This window comes from Lathyrus oleraceus, chromosome 5, assembly GCF_024323335.1.
Source record: "Lathyrus oleraceus cultivar Zhongwan6 chromosome 5, CAAS_Psat_ZW6_1.0, whole genome shotgun sequence".
In the NCBI taxonomy this organism is placed as follows: domain Eukaryota; kingdom Viridiplantae; phylum Streptophyta; class Magnoliopsida; order Fabales; family Fabaceae; genus Lathyrus; species Lathyrus oleraceus.
Window position 1 is genome coordinate 35,549,386 of NC_066583.1, and position 22,109 is coordinate 35,571,494.

The following is a 22,109-nucleotide window of genomic DNA, read 5'->3' on the forward strand; positions in this document are numbered from 1 at the left end:
ATGGACTATCCGAGATCGGGTAAATCATTCCCGTATCCAACAACTTTACAACTTCCTTTCGAACAACCTCCTTCATGGTAGGATTTAAGCGGCGTTGAGGTTGAGCTACCGGTTAAAATCCTCTTCCATCAAGATCTTGTGCATGCAATAGGAAGGGCTAATTCCTTTTAGATCGGAAAGAGTCCAACCCATGGCTTCTTGATTTTTTTTTAGCACATGGATCAAGCGGGCTTCTTCATCATTTGTCAAAAGGTTGCTTATGATGACCGGCTTTGCTTCGGTCTCATATAGGAATACATACTTCAAAGTAGAAGGTAGTATTTTCAATTCAATAGGCGCTTTTTCGTCAGTAACCTCCTTCTTCAAGTCTTCTTCCTCAACTTCCCACGGTTGTAGTTCGTCTAAACTATCAAGTTCCTTTAAGCATTCCTCAAGAGCTTGCTCTTCTTCAACGGTGAAAACCTCCAATGAGTCGTCAAGAGCTAACTCCATAGGAGATATCTCATGAATATGCTTAGAAACCTCCAAAACTGCTTCTTCGATCACATCGATGCGAAAGCTATCATTTCTATCTTTTGAATGCTTCATTGCTTTGAATAGATCGAATGTTACTTCCTCATTTTGGACTCTCACCTTCATTAAACCGTCATCAACGTCTATCATCATTCGCGCGGTTTTCATGAACGGTCGGCCCAAGATGAGCGGAGCATCATCATCTTCTTCCATATCAATAACAATAAAATCGACCGGGAAAAAGAATTTGTCGACTTTAACCAAAACATCTTGGGCTACGCCATGAGGATGGGTTGTCGACTTATCCGCCAATTGCAACGTCATTCGGATGGACTTAATTTCAATGTTGCCAAGCCTCTTTATAATAGACAAAGGTATAAGATTAATGCTTGACCCCAAGTCAATTAGTCCCTTCCCGACATAGACATCTCCAATTTTAACTGGCAAAGTAACTCTTCCCGGATCAACCTCTTTTTTCGGAAGTGTCCTTTGAATAATGGCACTACAGCTCGCATCTAGGACGATGGTCTCCGGTTCCGTATACCTCCGTTTTTTTGTAAGTATGTCCTTCATGAATTTGGCATACTTGGGCATTTGCTCCAAGGCTTCGGAAAACGGAATGTTTATTTGTAGTTGTTTAAAAATATCCATGAACCGGGCGTAATGCCGTTCATTCTCCCTTTTGGACGGGGCATGAGGATAAGGAAGGTTTTGGATTGGAGTAATGCTCACTACCTCCTTTCCCTTTGCAACTCTAGAACTCCTCCATCTAGGCTTTTTCACTTCCTCCCCCATTACTTCATCACTCGTATTTTTCTCAATCTCCACACTTTTTTTCTTTTCAACTTCACCATTCTTTTCGTTCTTTTCAACTTCTTCCTCCTCACTCCACTCCCCCACTTCACCATCAATATTTTCCTCCACTATTTCCTCCTCATTTTATTCTTTTTCTCTCTTTGTTCACTCTCAACTCTTTTGTTATTCTCACTCATCAACTCCTTCCCACTTCTCGTTGTGATCGCCTTACAATGCTCCTTAGGATTTATTTGCGTGTTTGCCGAAAAGGAAGGACCGGTTTGTTGTTCCGCGAGTTGCTTAGCAAGTTGCCCAACTTGAGTCTCGAGATTTTTTATAGCCGCGTCGTTGCTTTTTGATTTGCCATTGACATTTGCATGAATTGCGTCAATGTCTCTTCCAACTTAGAAGTTACGACCGGCGGTTGTTGAGATTGATAAGGATTTTGGGGAGGGTTTTGACGGCTAGAAGAACCACCTCCATAACCTTGGTTATGGTAATAGTTACTTCTAGGTTGGAACCCTTGGTTCCCTTGGAAATGTGGTTGTTGATTTTGAGGGTTTGGTTGATAAGGTTGTTGTTGTTATTGTTGTCTCGGTTGGTAGTCCCTTTGGTTTGCCATGTAGTTTACATCTTCGAACCCCGGAGGTGGACAGAATCCGGTGTCATGCTCACCTTTGCAAAGCTCACAACAAGCTATTTGTTTAGCTTTAGAAGGTTCCCTCAACTCTTTTATTTGCTGCGTTAAGAGTTCCACTTGTTGTGAGATGAGTTTGTTTTGGGCAAGGATGGCATCGTTCGTCCCTAGTTCAAGCACTCCCGGCTTTTTCAAAGAGTTGCCTCGACTTTGACTATGAAGATCATTTAGAGCCATTCGATTTATGATATTTGTAGCTTCTTCGGCACTTTTAGACAATAAAGAGCCACCCGAGGTAGCATCCAACAACGTCTTGCAATTTGGTTGAAGTCCATTTTTGAAAATATGGATTTGAGTCATCTCATCAAATCCATGCCCTTTACACTTCCGAAGCATGGATTTGAATCTTTCCCACGCTTCATTTAAGGATTCATTGATTCCTTGTGCAAACACAGAGATGGCCGTCTTGGATTCCATGAACCGGTTATGGGAGAAGAATCTTTCGATGAACTTCTCTTCTAACACGTTCCAGTCTGTCATGACGGCTGGTGTTTGATCTAAGTACCAATCTTTTGCTTTGCCGAGCAAAGCGTGGGGAAATAATCTTCTGAATAACGGTAGCTCCTGAGCCTGATCCACTCCGGCCGCCAATGCTATCTCATAAAATTTTGTGAGGAAAGCAAAGGGATCTTCATGGTCCATTCTGGTGAATGGACTTCCATATAATAAATTGAGAGTTCCCGTTTTCATCTCAGCTTGCCTTCCCGTGTGGTTGGCAAACTGAGCAGTGTTTCTTGGACTGTTTATGCATGGAGTAGAAATAGGCGGTGGTGGTGGCTCCATGTTAGGTATGAATGGTGGAGGATTTGTGGTAGAAGAAATTTCTCCTTGTTCTTGTCGATGTCTCGCTTGTTGCCTCCTTCGTCTCGTTTTGCTATTAATCCTCCTTGCGGTTCTCTCGATCTCAGGATCAAAAAGAAGTTCGTCCACAGGGATTTGCCCTCGCATAAAATGTAAGCTGCACACTAAACCAAACAAATTACAAGCACAAGTCAAAAATTCGAAAGCTAAAACTTAAACAACTATTGCAATGCTCGCAATATCAATTCACAATCCTCGGCAACGGCGCCATTTTGTTGAATGTAATTTTAAGTGTCGGGTTTTTGTTATCGTATCCACAGGGATTGTGAGATATCACCGCCTTTCGACAGTTGTATTAATTCTTAGCTTAAGGTAACAATGGGGTTTTGGTATTTGTCATGGTATCTTGCATAAAAGTATAATAAAATGCGGTAAAAGTTTTGGTTTGAATATTTGAGAAATATTGCCAAAGTTAGGGTTCGACGATCACTTTGCATGTATATGTTTGATCAACAAAACTTATAAACTCCTTTAGATGATAAACTATTTCACAAAGTCCTCCCAATGTGTTTATCTCTAACACACATTGTGAGTTTTCCCATTTTGATCCATTGTTTATCTCTAACACAATCTATCAAAATGACAACTTTTTGGTTCAACCTTATGGTGAACAAAATCATTCATTACTATCTCTAGCTAACAAACAAGATTGGATGAAAACCTAGGTTAAGAGTTGGTAAACATCTCTCGATCATAAACCAACACAAAGAGTTTTCAATAAGAACAAAGTTTTCACCATATATTCACCATTAAAGAGTTTACAAATGAAGATCCTTACATTTACACACAAAGCTAATGATCATCTACATCTAACCTTGCCAAAATGAAGGACTTAGCTACTCATTTTCATGGTAGCTTGGTCAACAAGTTTCGGAAGAAGGTTGATCAACATCTGAGTCGAATAATCGAGATTGGATGGGAATCCACCTTCTTTTTGTGAAAGATGGTTAAGAGATGAAGAAAAATGGTTTCTAGGTCACAAAAGATCCTTAGAACAATGCTGTAAAATATCTAGAAAAAGTACAAAAGTATGGAAAAATAAGGCATGGCTCCAAAAAGTAGCCCTTGCTACTTATAGAGCTGCTACTGGGCTGTCATGCTCGCTAGGCGAGCAGAATGGCTCGCCTAGCGAGCCCCTAAATGAGGCACCTGCGCCCAGAGAAACAACCATTGCCAGACTGTCATGTTCGCTGAGCGAACAAAACCTTCGCCTAGCGAAGGGCACACTCCAACCTTCACTCCAGCGAGCTTGAGAGGTTTTGCTACTGGAATGCTCGCTGGGAGCTCGCTAAAGGCTCGCCTAGCGAGTGAGTGCTGGTTGCGCTTTTCACCAAGTCTGGACGTGTTCGCCACACACCTCGCTGGAAGCTCGCCTAGCGAGTGTGGTCATGTTTGCCACTGTAAAATACTGGAGCTTTTCGCTGGGCTCTCGCTGGACGCTCGCCTAGCGAGTCCTTCGCCACAGCCCTCGCCTAGCGAGCAAGCTGATGAATGCTTGTTTTATTTGATCCCTTTGCCAAATTTCTTGTGTCTTCACTTTCTATTATTTCATGTCTACTTCCTGCACAATAACACATAAATCAAAGGTACCAAGATCGTTTATCATTGAATTGCATTTCATCCAAAACAAAGGTGGTTTCGAACACTTTAGCAAGGAAATGGAGTGAAAGATACCCATATTTGATAGCTCAAATTAGCACTTTTGGGTATCTAACAGAATGCAACAGCTGGCGACTCTGCTGGGGACTATAAAGAAGTTGACCTCTTGCTGGTCCATCTTCCCTAAGCGAGTCAATCCTAGCGCTCTCTAGGATAGTTTTGGTTGCTTGTGCTGCTTTATTTATGGCATTTAGGATTATTATGCTGTGATTGTATATATTTGCATATGTGTTTGCATGCATCATATTATCATTGTGTTGGACTCTGTGCAGGTTGTTCCTCTGGTTTGGGGTGGGTGTTCTGAGTGGGGCTAAAACCCAGGCCCGAGTATACACCTAGGATTAGTGTGGTCTTATGTTTCCGCACTTGTTGTATGACACGATGCGGAGATGTGATGCCACAGCCGGACGAGGTTCATTTGAGAGAGTCCTTCCGTTTGGAGTATTCCACTCAGGTTGGGTTATCTCTTTTGAGCTGTTGACTTCGGTGACCGTTCTTTCCCGGATCTTTGGTTTAGATGATCTTATGAGAGCTACAATGGCACACCCGAAAGGGCAAACCCGTTGAGAATCTTGCCCGATTGTCGAGACCATTATCCGCCTTAGGATGACCTTGTTAGAATTCACCTGTGAGGGGAGGGTTTGATTCCTACAGATGCATGTTCTGATGGTGACTTTGGTTCAGTCAGATTTGTGGGTCTTTATTTCTGGACGCCAGAGGTTTGTCCGTGGTATTTACCAGCGGGTTCCGTTTATTTCGGATCCCCGGGTTGAAGTTGAGGACACTTGTTCAGAGGATCTTGTTGCCATCTGTTCAGTGGATGTTCCTGTGATGATAGTGATATATCCCCCGGTTCCGTTTATTTCAGAACCCCAAGTTGGATCTGTGGTTACATGGGCCCTCAGATGATTGAAATCAGTTCAGAGACTGGTCTAGTATAGTTGATCTTCAGATGAGTTGGAGGATGCACAGTGACTTGCATTCATGCATCTGCATCATTCACATTTTGCACTCATCCACATCTAACCCATGTCTATCCGTACTCAGGGTCCATTTTGATTGAGATCCTGGTTGAGAGACATCCAGATGTCAGAATGTTATTGTCAAATTATTATCCGTCTCGATGAAGCCAGAATCGAAGGACCGAATGTTCCTAGTACGGATAGACATTGCATGTGTGAGTCATATTAACCTATTTTCTGTTTTGTAGGTGTCAGTATCTAACCAGGTGCACATAGCTCTTCCGCTCAGATATTCGGCCGGACTCAACAAATCCAAGCTGATGGATTCACCCAACGCTGATATTCTCGAGCTGAGAGAGATGATGAGGGAATTGTTCAATGTCGTGCAAGGGCTCGCCTTGGGGCAGAAAGCAATCGCCGAGAGGTTGGAGAGGATTGAAAATTGGCTGATAATGGAGAAAACTCAGGGAAATGCTCCGTCATCTGGAGTAAATAAGCCCTCTGGCAATGGTCAGCACAAGAAGGGGGTTGAATCAAATGGTGTGCATACCAGAAAGGAGCACGGTAGAGATCGTTACCACCCGTATGCTGCTGCAGTGACTACTCCTGTTGGTAATCAATCTGTCCAACAGCAACAACAGCCACCTCAACAGAGAGCATAGAAAGCTGGGTGCCAAGTGAAGAAGGGGACGACGGATCGTCAATTTGATAACCCACCAGTGACTTATACCCTTCTGTTTAAGAGGTTGAAGGATCTTGGGTTAGTTCAGCCGAGGATATTGGTTCCTGTAGGACTAAATCGGAGGCCTGCAAATTACGATGAGTACGCCAGGTGCGAGTTCCATTCTGGGGCACCCGGACATCACATTGAGGGTTGTAGAGCTTTTAAGCATGTCGTCCAAGATTTGGTGGATTCTAAAGCCATCAATTTTGCACCGACGCCGAATGTTAATGCTGACCCTGTGCCAATGCATGGTCCTGTGGGGGTGAACGTGATGTCAAAGGACAAAATAAAAATGGAGGAGACGAATGTGGATCAGCTAAGAACTTCAATGTCCATGGTCCAGAGACATCTGATGGAGAGTGGAGTTTTCCCTGGTTGTGATAATTGTTGTGCGGCTGTCGCCACAAACGGGTGTGTAATGATGAGGGAAACGATTCAAAGAATGACGGATGTGGCAATGGATGGAGAACCATGTGAAACAATATGTCAGGCGTTTGAAATCGTCAAGGTGGAGAATGTCGTTGTTGCTGAGAAAGAGAAAAAGTCGTCCATTTCTTCTTACAAATAGGCCATGGAGGTGGTAAGAAACGGATAAGCCCAAGGCTGGTGGCGAATGGTAGACATTGAAGTAAAAGCAGATAGGTTCGGGGTTGGCTCTCAGTCGGGCCAAGACTCGTCTGGGCAAAACAGAGAACGTCGTCAACCGTTCACGTTCATCAGTACTGGAATGCTGGATCCAGATCACGCCTGTGCGAATGGTGAAGAGATCGACAGTGACTGCGAGCTCGATCGTTGGATAAAATCGTGCGTACCAGGGAACTGGAAGGCCTCAAAGATCATCACTATCACTCATCATGAAGAGTAATATTTCTGTTTTTCGATTCTGTTTGCATGAAAGCCATACGTTTTGCCCGAAACATAATGGTCCATTGTAAGGGCCACCTCATGTGTTTCATTTTGCAACATTTTGCATCATTAATAAATGGATGTTTTTGTAGTAAAAGCGGTGTTCCCTGTTTTTCATTTATTTTTGCAGTTTAAAAACAAAAATAAAAATGGCAATGTTTGTTTTCATTCTCCTTCCTTTTGATTTGTCTCGTTCCGACCTCAAAAGCAATGCATGAATCACTATTCAGGTAGATGCGATCATCCTCCTGATCTCATTGATAACAATTCGGTTACACCTTTGTATGACTTCGACAATTTGATCTGTCATGCCAAAGAAGAAGGCGAAGAAGATTGTGATCTGCCGAAGGATTAGCCAGGTTGTTGAAACAAGAGGAGAAGGTGATTCAACCGCACGAGGAGCGAGTTGAGATTATCAATTCAGGCACCGAGGAGGTCAGGAAGGAAGTAAAGGTTGGGGCTGCCTTGAAGGCGAGTGTCAAGAGCGCCGGTGCCACACATCAAAGAGCCATGGTGACTTTGTTTCATGATATGATTCATCGTGGAATTGAATGCTATGTTGATGACATGATAGCAAAGTCCCAAACAGAAGAGCGCATGTGGTAGGCCTGGTCAAGTTGATGTACCGATTTGAAACAATTCAAACAGAGGTTGAATTCAAATAAGTGCACTTTCAGAGTGCGGTCTGGTAAGTTGTTGAGGCTTATTGTGAGCGGAAAAGAGGAATCGAGGTCGATCCTGCTGAAAGAAAAAAGAAAAAAAAAAGAGAAAAAAAAAAGAGAAAAAAAAAAGAAGAAAGAGAAAAAAAAGTAATACAAGAAGTGCCTGAACCGAGAACAGAAAAAAGAGGTTCGTGGTTTCTTAGGTAGATTGAACTGCATTTCACGGTTCACATCTCATCTAACAACCACGTGTGAATCCAGATTCAAGTTGTTGAAAAAAGAAAGATCAAACGGTCAGGTGGATAATGATTGCCAATGGGCATTGAAAGATAAAAGAATAAGTTGCAGGAGCCTCCGATTCTGATGCCTCCCTGTGGAGGGAGACCATTAATTCTGTACTGAACGACCCTCGAGGTGTCTATGAGGTGTGTACTGGGGCGGCATGACGAGTCTGGTCGAAAAGAGCATGCAATTTACCTTAGCAAAAAGTTTACCGACTGTGAAACAATACATTCACTGCTCGAGAAAACTTGTTGTACTTTGGCATAGGCTGCTCGCCGACTGAGACAGTATATGCTGGTTCATACCACTTTGTGGATTTCCAAGATGGATCCGATCAAGTATGTATTTGAGAAGCCAGCATTGACCGGACGGGTTGCGAGAGGGCAAATGATTTTGACTGAATACGATATTCAGTATACCTCTCAGAAAGGCAATCAAGGGGAGTGTACTGTCTGATTACCTCGCCCAGCAACCCATGGAGGATTATCAACCGATGAAGTTTGAATTCCCTGATGAGGACATCGAGGTTCTCAAATCGAAAGATTGTGAGGAACCGATCCCGGAGGAGGGGCCTGACCCTGAATCCGAACGGACTCTGATGTCTGATGGGGCCGTGCACGCGAATAGAAGCAGAGTTGGTGTTGCTTTGGTTACGCCAAAGGGGATCCCACGGTCCTTTTGCTGCCCGGCTAGCATTTGAATACACCAACAATGTGGCTGAGTGCAAAGCTTGTATCCTGGGTATCGAACCTCAGTGCACATATCTACTAGGGCAAAGCCTTTCTCGCTGTGTATAGGACGGAAGTCGTGCTACCAGTCGAGGTCCAGACTCTGTCGTTGAGAGTCCTGATGGACGTGAAATTGAAAGAGACGGAGTGGGTAAGGACTCGGTATGAAGAGTTGAGCCTAATTGAGGAAAAAAGGCTGGCAGTTATTCATCATGGGCAGTTGTACCCAGCGAATGAAACGTGCTTTTGACCGAGAGGTGCGACCTCGTGTGTATCATGTGGGAGACGTGGTGTTGAAAGGGATCCTTCCTCCTCAAAACGATCATTGGGGAAAGTGGACACCCAATATGAACGCCCATTCGTGGTCAAGAAGGTTTTCTCTAACGAAGCCTTGTTGTTGACGACCATGGAGGGCAAGGATTTTCCATCCCCTGTGAATGCAGACGCAGTTAAAAAATACTTCGTATAAGAGACCCGCTAGACGAAAAGAATAAAAAAGTCCAGGCAAAAAGGGGCATCCCGGCGAACCAAAAAAATGAGAAAAGGTTCGGGCAAAAATTAGGGATAAAAAGAAAAGAATGAAAAATGTACACCCGGTAAGTCGAAAACCTGCAAAGGCGGCTTAGGAAAAAATGGGTATCCCGGTGGACAAAAAACCCGAAAGGGCGGTCTTGGCAAAAGAGGGAATGAAACGAACAACTGCGTCTAGCATGATCGTTGTGTTTTGGTTAAGGCACCTGGATAATCCCCAGCAGGGATCGGTCGGAAGCATCGTGTTCGGAAGGCAGAAAGCACGGAGAGTCTTGAGGACATATGGGGTGTAACCGAGTTGGAACTCGATGAGATCACGGTTTCACATTTCCGTTAGGATAGATTTTCCTTTTGTGCGCAATTACCTCTTTTCAGGGATTGCTTCCTGTGTGCTGGTCAGTCACGAGCCACCTTTTTCAATCAATAAAATGCATGTTCAGTCAAATAATTTTGTTTTTGTTTTCATTACCGCTTTTATTGCAAAAAAACATCCGCTTATTTTGATAAAGAATCGTTGCATTTTGAGACATAGAGGTCCCTTCCGATGCATGTTTACAAGATTGAAAACGTGAAATCTTATTCGGAAGTCTGAGTGACCTAGGTGTTGAAACCTTGGCACGCCTGGGGCACGTTTTTATCTGACGATCTCTTTTGCAGGTGCTGCTGGTTGTTTTCACTCACTTGCAGGTTGTGACACCAAGCGTTTTGACAAGAAATCCCCGCAGAGTCCAATCAGGGTCGAGGGATAGAATAACGGTGAAAAGACGGCGAAAGAATTGCGACGATCCTAGAGGGTAATCAAGAAGACTCTTCAAAGTCTGAAGACTAGAGAGTTGGCCCGGATCTGAGGAGATCGTTTGTCTCGAAGCAGAGAAAAGCCGAGAATACAAGGCGATGAATCAGAAGAGACCAGATGAGTCTGGGAGCTCTTAGAAGTGGAAAGTTGACACTGTGTTTGGATGGTGAATGCCAGTGTTCGACGAATCGACGGGCGTTCCGTGTCAATTAGGCCGTATCTCCCCAGCGGGTTCGAGGTCGTCATCTCCCCAGCAGATTCGAGAGCGGTGTTTCCTCGGCAACCAGGCCTGAGATTGGTTATTTTCCCTAGCGGGTTCGAGTCGTTATCTCTCCAGCGGATTCGAGATCAGTGTTTCCTCAGTAGCCAGGCCTGAAGTTTGCTGCAATCCCCAACAGGGTTGAGAATGTTATCTCCCCAGCGAGTCTGAAGGTGGCTATTTCCCCAGCGGAGGTGTCTGTGGGTAGTTTGTTCCTCAGCAGCAGGCCTGAAGTGTTGAAATCCCCAGCAGGGTTGAGAAAGTAATCCCCAGCAGGCCCGAAGGTAGCCCTATCCCCAGCAAGTCCGAGGACTGTTAGTTCCCCAGCAAGCCTGAAGATTGCTATTTCCCCAGCGGAGGTGTCTGTGGGTCGTGTGTTCCTCAGCAGCCAGGTCTGGAGTTTGCTGTAGTCCCCAACAGGGTTGAGTTTGTTAGTTCCCGAGCAAGTCTGAAGTGTGTTGTTTCCCCTAGCAGGGTTGAGAGGGTTGTTTCCCCAACGAGGGTGTGCATTGGCAGTTATTCCCCAGCGAAGTCCCCAAGCGGATCGAGTTCGGTGAAGGTCATCTCCAGTAAGGATTATCCTTTCCCCAGCAGCAGTGCTATTCCCCAGCAGGGTGGAGATGGGAATGACATTGAGTTCCTCAGCGGAGTTCCTCGAATTCCCCAGTAGAGTCCCCGGAGGGGGATATTTTTTTCATGCATTCATCATTTAGAAAAGCATAGCATATTGCATCATTAACTGCGTAGCATTTCCATGAGTATGGAGCATTACGCTGTAAAATTCATGCATCAACATTGCGAGCATAAACTAGCCCTAAGCCGTGGTTACCATTCAAGAATTGGTTGAGCTGGTTGGTGAAGATGTTATTCTGAGGAGTTTAGCATCGCGACGTTGGGTCGTTTGGGTCAATTTCAGCATTGGTTTCCCCAGCATGGTTGAGAGGTTGGTGTTTTCCCAACAAGTGACTCCCTAGTTGAGTTGGTTTCTCTGCCGTTTCGAGAATGACAGATCAGCAAGCGTCCCCAGCAGTGTTATTCCCCACAGAGTTGGGAGATCGAATCAGGAATGGTGTGCTCAGCAAAGTGATCATTTGCTTCCCAGCAGGAGTTTTCCTCCACTCGCATCTTGCAAGCTTGGGTCACATCCTCAGCAGAAGCGGATCATTTTTCAACATCTGTGTGGCACAGTCGCAGCAGTTGCTCCTGACAGCGTTCAGAATCAGTAATCCCCAGAGAGGTTTATTTTCTCACCTGTCCGTGGAAGGAAAGCTTGACTCCCCAGTGTAGTCCCCGACAAGTGGCTGTCTTATCTTGACATATGTAGATGTCATCCTTGCGATACTGGTGAGTGTCGTGTTGATCCCCGTAGGGTCTGTTTTTTGGTGTCAGTAGACATCATCTTTCGATGTCCGTAAGCATCGAGTCTATTCCCATTCATCTGTTGATGTCTGGTCGTGGTTTCTCTTCCCATTCATCTGTTGATGTCTGGTCGTGGTTTCTCTTCCCATTCATCCGTTGATGTCTGGTCGTGGTTTCTCCTTCCCATTCATCTGTTGATGTCTGGTCGTGGTTTCTTTTCCCATTCATCTGTTGATGTCTGGTCGTGGTTTCTCTTCCCATTCATCTGTTGATGTCTGGTCGTGGTTTCTCTTTCCCATTCATCTGTTGATGTATGGTCGTGGTTTCTCTTTCCCATTCATCTGTTGATGTCTGGTCGTGGTTTCTCTTTCCCATTCATCTGTTGATGTCTGGTCGTGGTTTCTCTTCCCATTCATCTGTTGATGTCTGGTCGTGGTTTCTCTTCCCATTCATCTGTTGATGTCTAGTCGTGGTTTCTCTTCCCATTCCTCTGTTGATGTCTGGTCGTGGTTTCTCTTTCCCATTCGTCTGTTGATGTCTGGTCATGGTTTCTCTTCCCATTCATCTGTTGATGTCTGGTCGTGGTTTCTCTTCCCATTCATCTGTTGATGTCTGGTCGTGGTTTCTCTTCCCATTCATCTGTTGATGTCTGGTCGTGGTTTCTCTTCCCATTCATCTGTTGATGTCTGGTCGTGGCTTCTTTATTCCCATTCGTCCGTTGACGTCTGGTCGTGGTTTCTTTTCCCATTCATCTGTTGATGTCTGGTCGTGATTTCTCTTCCCATTCATCTGTTGATGTCTGGTCGTGGTTTCTCTTTCCCATTCATCTGTTGATGTCTGGTCGTGGTTTCTCTTCCCATTCGTCTGTTGGTGTCTTGTCGTGGTTTCTCTTCCCATTCGTCTGTTGGCGTCTGGTCGTGGTTTCTCTTCCCATTCGTCCGTTGGCGTCTGGTCGTGGTTTCTCTTCCCATTCGTCCGTTGGCGTCTGGTCGTGGTTTCTCTTCCCATTCATCCGTTGATGTCTGGTCGTGGTTTCTCTTCTCATTCGTCCGTTGGTGTCTGGTCGTGGTTTCTCTTCCCATTCGTCCGTTGGCGTCTGGTCGTGGTTTCTCTTCCCACTCGTCCGTTGACGTCTGGTCGTGGTTTCTATTCCCACTCGTCCGTTGACGTTTGGTCGTGGTTTCTTTCTCCCATTCATCCGTTGATGTCTGGTCGAGTTCCTTCCCAGTCATCGGTAAATGTCTGGTCATCCTTTTTTTGGTGTCGGTAAACATCATCTTTCGATGTCGGTAAACGTCGAGTTTTTTCCCATTCGTCCGTTGACGTTTGGTTGTGTATCCTTTTTCCAGTCATCGGTAAATGTCTGGTCTTCCTTTTTTTTTGGTGTCGGTAAACATCATCTTTCGATGTCGGTAAACGTCGAGTTCATTCCCAGTCATCGGTAAATGTCTGGTCATGTATCCTTTCTTTGATAAATATCAAAATCCCCAGTAGAGTCGTCGGTAAACGTCTTGTCTAGTTGTAAACATCTTGTTCCTCCCCAGTCGAAGCCGCCATCGGTAAATGGCCCCGCCGTCCTTGATATCAGTGTATATCAAGTCGATTGTTTTCAAGCCGCCATCGGTAAATGGCCTCGCTTTCTTTGACTATTATCTCATAAGTGTACAATATTTGTTCCAAATATAGAGTGTATCCTGTCAACATTCTGTCATGTTCTGTCACACCCCCGCAATTGAAGTGGGAGGTTGGCGTACGCTTAAACTGTCTCGAAAATCTTGAAAAAGTATTAAGGGAAGTCCCTTGGTGAATATATCCGCAATTTGATAGCGCGAGGGAACATGCAAGACGCGTATCTGTCCACGAGCTACTTTTTCACGTATAAAGTGAATATCCATCTCAATGTGTTTTGTACGTTGATGTTGAACAGGATTACTAGAAAGATATATGGCACTAATGTTATCACAGTACACCATAGTAGCTTTGTGTGTCAGACAATGTAGTTCGAGAAGTAGGTTATGTAACCAACATGGCTCAGAGACGAAATTGGCAACTCCATGATATTCAGCTTCAGCACTGGATCGAGACAATGTGGGTTGACGTTTGGACGACCATGATAGTAAGTTGCCTCCAAGAAAAACACAATATCCTGAGGTAGAGCGTCTAGTGTCGGGACATCCTCCCCAATCAGCATCTGTGTAAGAGACCAACGATGTAGTGGATGATGGATAGAGATGTAAACCATAGTGACTGGTTCCCTAAATGTAACGCAAAATACGTCGAAGAGAGTGCATGTGATTGTCCATGGGGTCATGCATAAAAAGACATATCTGTTGTACTGCATATGTGATATTGGGTCTCGTAAAAGTGAGGTATTGGAGAGCACCGACAAGGCTACAGTATAATGATAGGTCTTCATAGGGAGTGCTAGTCTTGGCACTAAGCTTCGGTTTAGTGTCAACCAGAGTGGGACATGATTTGCATGACGACATGCCTGCTCGCTCAAGAATTTCATCTGCATACTTTTTCTGAGATAAGAACAAACCACCATCATGTCGAGTAACTGCAATACCCAAAAAATAATTTAGTGGTCCCAAGTCTTTCATAGCAAATTCAGAGTTGAGTCGTGATATTATAGACTGGCAAAGATTATCAGAAGACGCAGTGAGAGTGATGTCGTCCACATAAAGAAGAAGATAGGCCATATGTGTATCTTTCCGGTAGATGAAAAGAGAGTTGTCTGACTTGCTTTGAGAGAAGCCGATAAAATATACATAATCTGCAAATCGTTTGTACCATGCTCTTGGAGCTTGCTTGAGCCCTGAAGGAGAATTGCGACCCAAAGCGCAGCGGAAATTAAAAATTTTCTCCTTTAGAGATCCTTACGAATGGTCATGATCAGTGATAGAATATTTACCTCTTGTGACGGTTGAAACCTTTGGTGGAGATCTCTTGTGACGATCAAAACCTTTGATGCAAATCCACGAAGCGATCACGAACGTTGAACGATGACAACGTCTCTACTCAGTCCACACGAACGGCTTCCTTCAATCTCAGTGCTAGCTGGTACGAATGAAGGCTTTGAGTGAGAGAGAGAGAGAGAGAAAACGAAAATAATGCAACCGCAAATTTTTGCTTCTGCACAAGGGTTCTATTTATAGAACCACTTGTGTGGGCTTCAAGCTAAAAGCCCACTTAAGTGTATTTTGGCCCATATCTTATAATATGCCCAAAATCACTTAAGCCCATGGTACCTTACCATATTTCGTATTCTACTCAAGTACACCGTACCTTACGATGTTCTATAATTCACTTAAGGGCACCGTACCTTACGGTATTCCTTAGTTACTCTATCTCTCATCAATCCGTCCTTTGTGTGTGACCCTGTAGGTTTTCGTGACGTTGGCAATTATATTAAATCACGCATGTAACATAATAAGCAGTGAGCGGTATCTAGCAACACATCACTGCTACCCAAGACACGAAAATGTCATGTGATCTGACAATTCCTTCTGTGATAATAATTATGTGTATAATTACCCTTTTGCCCTTATGTCTATATTGAACACAAGGCATAGACCGTGTCATCCTTGTTCAGTTCAATATTGGGCCCATAGACATTTATCCTGTCACGCAGGATGAGCAAATTCCATCTAGGACACTCATGTCCCTCAGCATGCTTTGTGGAGTACCCATTAACTGTCTTTATGGTTATCCAGTTACGGACAACGTTGGATCAGCAATAAAGCACTCGACTCTACATCTAGGGTCCATTAGTGGTTTCAGGTCGAAGAGTGGAATACACTATTATCACCATGAGAATAACTTATGACACTTTGCATAACTTTCTATATAGTATTCTCATAGCGGGTCAATCCGGTATAAATATTACTCCTAATATTCATACCTATGTTTAAGACTTGATAACTCTTTATCCATGATCCATGAGATGTGATCATCAGTCTACAAACATAATAGTCTTAATGCTTTAATGCTATCCCACTTCACACTAAAGCTCGACTACGGATACTTTAGGAATAGTGTCCTTATGTTTAATGTGACCTCATGATTAAGTCATACTTGATACATTAAACAGACTAACTATTCTAGGGACTTTATTAAACAAACGTAATAAAGAAAAAGCCTTTTATTATTAATAAATAATTCGATACAAGTACCAAAAGTATTGGCCTCTAGGGCTTACACCAACAATCTCCCACTAGCACTAGAGCCAATCAGGCATACCCTTAATACCCATAGATCTAGTATGGCCATCATGCTTCTGCTGCGCAAGAGGCTTTGTCAGTGGGTCAGCAATATTGTCAAGTGTAGGTACTCTGCATATTTTCACATCTCCTCTATCTATTATCTCTCGAATGAGATGATAACGCCTAAGTATGTGTTTGGATCGTTGGTGAGATCTAGGCTCCTTGGCTTGTGCGATAGCACCATTGTTATCACAGTAGAGACCAATGGGATCCACAATGCTAGGAACTATGCCAAGTTCACTAATGAACTTTTTGATCCAAACAGCTTCCTTTGCTGCACTTGAGGCAGCAATATACTCGGCCTCGGTTGTAGAATCAGCAACTGTATCTTACTTTGAACTTTTCCAGCTTACAGCGCCACCGTTTAAGAAAAACACATAACCAGATTGCGATCTAAAGTCATCCTTATCTGTCTGGAAGCTAGCATCGGTGTATCCAATTACAGCCAACTCTTCCTGACCTCCATATATCAAGAATGAGTCCTTAGTCCTTCTTAAATACTTAAGGATATTCTTGACAGCTACCCAGTGAGCATCACCAGGATCAGATTGGTACCTACTCGTTGCACTCAAAGCATACGAGACATCTGGTCGAGTACATAACATGGCATACATGATAGATCCTATTGCAGATGCATATGGAATCTTATTCATGCGATCCCTTTCTTCCTTAGTTAAAGGGGATTGTGTTTTTGATAGACACAGGCCATGTTGCATAGGTATGAATCCTTTCTTGGAATCATGCATATTAAAGCGTCTCAACACTTTGTCTATGTATGTACTCTGACTTAGGCCAAGCAGTTTTTGTGATCTATCTCTATAGATTCTGATTCCTAATATATAGGCTGCTTCACCTAGGTCCTTCATAGAAAAGCATTTCCCCAACCAAGACTTTACTTGTTGTAGGGTAGGGATATCGTTTCCAATGAGTAATATGTCATCTACATATAATACCAGGAAAACGATCATGCTCCCACTAACCTTCTTGTAGACACAAGGCTCATCTTCGTTCTTGATGAATCCATATTCTTTTACTGTTTCATCAAAACGAAGATTCCAGCTTCTGGAAGCTTGCTTCAATCCATAGATTGATCTTTGTAACTTACATATCTTTTGGGCTTCCTCTGGTATGTCAAATCCTTCAGGCTGTGTCATGTACACATCCTCAAGAAGATTTCCATTAAGGAAAGCAGTTTTGACATCCATCTGCCATATTTCATAATCATGATATGCAGCGATAGCAAGTAAAATCCGAACAGATTTAAGCATTGCAACTGGTGAAAAGGTTTCATCATAGTCAATCCCATGAATTTGTTTATATCCTTTTGCAACCAGTCTTGCCTTATAGGTATGTACCTTACCATCCATGTCGGTCTTCTTTTTGAAGACCCACTTGCATCCTATAGGGTTAATTCCTACAGGAGGCTCTACCAAGGTCCAAACTTGGTTTGTGTACATGGAATCTATTTCGAATTTCATGGCTTCTAGCCACTTCTCAGACTCGGGACCAGTTATGGCCTCTTGGTAGGTCACAGGCTCATCTTGATCCATGAGTAATACATCACCTTGATCAGTTATGAGATATCCATATCTCTCAGGTAGTTGACGTATCCTGCTTGACCTACGCTGGTTTTGTTCTACTTGAGCAGGTTGCTCTTCCACAACTTCTTGTGTTTCCTGCTCTAATTCCTCCATAGGTGTATCTATGCTTTGTGATTCTTGAATTTCTTCAAGCTCTACTTTCCTCCCACTGGTTCCTTTGGAAATAAAATCCTTTTCTAGGAAAACTCCAGTTCGAGCGACAAACACTTTGCCCTCAGAAGGATTGTAGAAGTAATACCCTTTTGTTTCTTTAGGATACCCCACAAATAAGCATTTGTCAGATTTGGGCTCAAGCTTAGTTGAAATTTGTCGTTTCACATAAACCTCACAACCCCAAATCTTCATGTAAGACATATGTGGTTTCTTACCACTCCATATCTCATATGGTGTCTTCTCAACCCTTTTGGATGGAACACGGTTAAGTGTGTAAGCTGCTGTCAATAGTGCATGTCCCCAAAAGGAGTTTGGAAGATCTGCGTGACTCATCATGGATCGGACCATGTCTAACAGGGTTCGATTTCTTCTCTCAGATACACCATTCCATTGGGGTGTTCCAGGAGGAGTAAGTTGGGATAGGATCCCACACTCTTTCAGATGGTCATCAAACTCTAGGCTTAAATACTCACCACCTCGATCTGATCGAAGAGTTTTAATATTCTTACCTAGTTGGTTTTGTACTTCATTCTTGAATTCCTTGAACTTTTCAAAGGACTCTGATTTGTGTTTCATTAAATACACATAACCATATCTACTGAAATCATCAGTGAATGTGATGAAGTACTGAAAACCTCCTCTGGCTGGTATGTTCAGTGGTCCACATACATCAGTATGTATGAGGGCCAAAAGATCATTAGCTCTTTCACCTTTTCCTGTGAATGGAGACTTTGTCATCTTTCCAATTAAACAAGATCTGCATGTCTCATATGATTCATAATCAAAAGAGTCCAAGAGTCCATCTTTATGGAGTTTGGAAATGCGTTTCTCATTTATGTGGCCTAATCGACAATGCCAAAGGTAAGTTGGATTTAACTCATTAGGTTTCATCCTTTTGGTATTAATGTTATATATAGGCATTTCGAGATCAAGGACATATAGTCCATTGCTCATTTGTGCAGTAGCATAGAATATATCATTCAAATAAATTGAGCAACAATTGTTCTTTATTATAAATGAAAAACCAAACTTGTCCAAACAAGAAATGGAAATAATATTCCTGCTAATTGCAGGTACATAATAACAGTTCTCTAACTGAATTATTAAACCACTAGGTAAAGTTAATACATAAGTTCCTACGGCTAAAGCAGCAACCTTTGCTCCATTGCCAACTCGTAGGTCAACTTCACCTTTTGCCAAATCTCTACTTCTTTTTAGCCCCTGCACATTTGTACAAATGTGAGAACCGCATCCAGTATCTAATATCCATGATGCAGAAGTAGATAAATTTATTTCAATAACAAAAATACCTGAAGTTGAAGTCTCTACTCCATTCTTCGTATCTTCCAGGTACTTTGGGCAGTTTCTCTTCCAGTGTCCGGTCTTACCGCAATGGAAGCAGGTGCCTGCCTTTGCTATGCCTCCAGTAGGCTTCAAAGCAGCAACAATGGGTCTAGGTTTGGCAACTTGCTTGCCTTTCCCTTTATCACCCTGCTTGGTGGGCCTTTTGTTCTGTCTCTTTCCATTTCCTATCATCAGAATGGACTTCCCTTTTGTCTTCAGATTCTGCTCAGCTGTTCTTAACATGCCTAGCAGTCCAGGAAGAGATTTATCCATATCATTCATATTGAAATTTAGGACAAATTGACTGAATCTATCTGGCAACGATTGCAAGATCAAATCAGTCGCAAGTTCCTTTCCGAGGGGAAAGCCCAACCTTTCAAGGTTTTCCACATACCCAATCATCTTGAGCACATGGGGACTTACAGGGGCTCCCTCAGCTAACTTGCTTTGAAAAAGGGCTTTTGAAACTTCAAACCTCTCATGCCTTGCTTGCTCTTGATAGAGCAACTTCAGGTGTTCGATCATATCGAACGCTGACATGTTCTCATGTTGCTTTTGCAATTCTGAGTTCATGGTAGCTAGCATGAGACAAGCAGTTTCATTGGCATCATCGACATGCTTCTTATAAGCATCTCTTTCTGCCTTAGGTGCAGAACTAGGAGGTTCCTCTTCAGGAACAGGAGTCTCCAAGACATACAGCTTTTTATCATGTTTGAGGACAATCCTCAGGTTTCGGTGCCAATCCAGGAAATTTGTCCCAGACAATTTTTCCTTGTCAAGGATTGATCGCAAGATGTTGTTAGAGGTGTTCGTTGTCATGGTAATCTACATAAGAATTAAGAAAATATAAGTATCATTGACATATTTAATTAGGCCTTTAATCAAATATGCTCCCACTATTTTACTCAAAACAAATGACCCTCATCATTTGATTCGGAAAATCCCGTTGGAAGATTTTCTAGTGGGTCGAGATCCATATTTCACTTTGTTCTAAGTCCGCGTAGGCGGATTACACAGAACTAGGTTATTTAGGTAGGAACTCCTTCCAGTTGTATCTCATACAACTCTCGAAAATTTCAGTTGGGTGAATAACTCCTTATTCCAATCCATCATATGGATTATTCCCAACTCTTGCTTCTAAAACATATATGATATTATTATAATTAAGTTTGACCCATTGTCTTAGCAGTTGGATATTACAATTATCCCATCGCACCTTACTAATATAGAACATGCACCTCGCTTTGGCGAAACCTACATTATCCGATACTAGTCTTGATGAGTGCTAAAACTTGGAAAGCAAACACATATAATATCATCATAATTTGTTTAGTTAAGTTTGACCCATTGTTTTAGCAGTTGGATATTACAATTATCCCATCGCACCTTACCAATATAGAACATGCACCTCGCTTTGGCGAAACCTGCATTATCCGATACTAGTCTTGATGAGTGCTAAAACTTGGAAAGCATAAACTTAATATTTTAGTTTGAGGGAATTGCAATTGTTATGATCTCACCGGCTTGTTTATCATATAAATCGTCTCTCACATGCATCAACATACATTCACATGCATCAACATACATACAAATAAAATGAAACAGTTATGGCCCCTAGCGCAATTGTTCTCCCAAGCCAATGAGAGAACCTAAGCTAACCTAATAACGATCTAAGCTTCTCCAAGCAAGATCTTCAAGGTTGTCCTCCATTGATATTGAATTCTTCTCTTTCTTCATATCATTATTCTCCTTTGATATTGAATTCTTCTCTTTCTCCTTTGATATTGAATTCTTCTCTTTCTTCATATCATTACATTATAGAGGAAACTCGTTTTACATACGAGGGTTTGAGATGAGAAAAGAAGTTACATTAAGAGATCAAAAGGAGAGGCACGACACGCAGGTCGTATTTAAAAAAAAAACCCAAAACAAAATAAAGGACAACTAAGGCCATAACTGATCACCACAAGGCAATAATAATAAACACATTGTTATTATTAAATTTTAATTCCTTTAATTAATTAAAACCAAATTAAATTTCGGCGACCGACCACACTACGCAGAGTTAGCCGGGGGTTCCGCTGCCCGGTCAGCGGACGGTGGTTCTGACCTTGTGAGTGTGACGACCGTCACAGGCATGTTACGCCCGTCACAGGGCCAAAACAGAAATGCCTAGTTTTCTGGACTTGTGAATGTGACGACCGTCACAAAGCACGTGACGACCGTCACGCCCTTGTTACGACCGTCATGGGTCTGTTACGAACGTCACGCGTCTTGTTTGTTATGCCTCTTGCGCTCGTCACACGAGCTTCACGCGGCCAAACTAATAGGGCTTTGAAACAGTCTACGGACCTCTTCCAAAAAAACCCTAAATTCACAACTCCGTGACGGCACAACCCTTGCACCGTCACCAACCCTAATGCGCTAATTTCAGACCGTCAAACACACCTCGATTGTTGATTCAGTATGATTGATCAACAGGTCATTGCTTCACCATACTAATGTCGGATTCCGAAGCAAATGACCATTGATCGCTCAAAGGAAAACAATCATTTAGCGTTCGAATGAACGAAACAGAAACAGTATATCACATATACCGTATTTTGCATTAGGATTACTTATATCATATATAAGTTAATCGGTCTCAATTGCGTAACCTATGGACGATTGATGTATCGCTGCTTCACCATACTAATGTCGGATTCCGAAGCATAGTCAACATCAATCATCCAACTCGTACACTCATGATGCCAAATTTAATTACCCGTTTAATTAATTGATTCATTCTGTCTTTTAATCATATTAATACAGAAATTAAACACCTATCCGATTCATGGTTTCGTAAGTGGCTCTGATACCACTGAAGGAGAATTGCGACCCAAAGCGCAGCGGAAATTAAAAATTTTCTCCTTTAGAGATCCTTACGAATGGTCATGATCAGTGATAGAATATTTACCTCTTGTGACGGTTGAAACCTTTGGTGGAGATCTCTTGTGACGATCAAAACCTTTG

At 42.9% G+C, this 22,109-nt stretch overlaps 1 protein-coding gene across 1 annotated transcript; it reads right to left on the reverse strand.

Annotated features, from left to right (window-relative positions):
* Nucleotides 1–13,452: 13,452 nt before the first annotated feature.
* On the reverse strand, nt 13,453–14,436 carry LOC127078590 (uncharacterized mitochondrial protein AtMg00810-like). Its single transcript, XM_051019031.1, has 2 exons — nt 14,071–14,436; nt 13,453–13,989 (listed from the first exon to the last, which is right to left on the reverse strand). Exons 1-2 carry the CDS (start codon nt 14,434–14,436, stop codon nt 13,453–13,455), a joined length of 903 nt encoding a protein of 300 aa, XP_050874988.1.
* Nucleotides 14,437–22,109: the final 7,673 nt, after the last annotated feature.

Bases quoted from the DNA above. Each gene is read 5' to 3' on its own strand.
- LOC127078590 (XM_051019031.1), bottom strand. From the start codon at position 14,436: ATGGCCTATCTTCTTCTTTATGTGGACGACATCACTCTCACTGCGTCT. The intron at 13,990-14,070 runs GTACAACAGATA...CGTTACATTTAG, and splicing joins GACCCAATATCACATATGCA to GGAACCAGTCACTATGGTTT.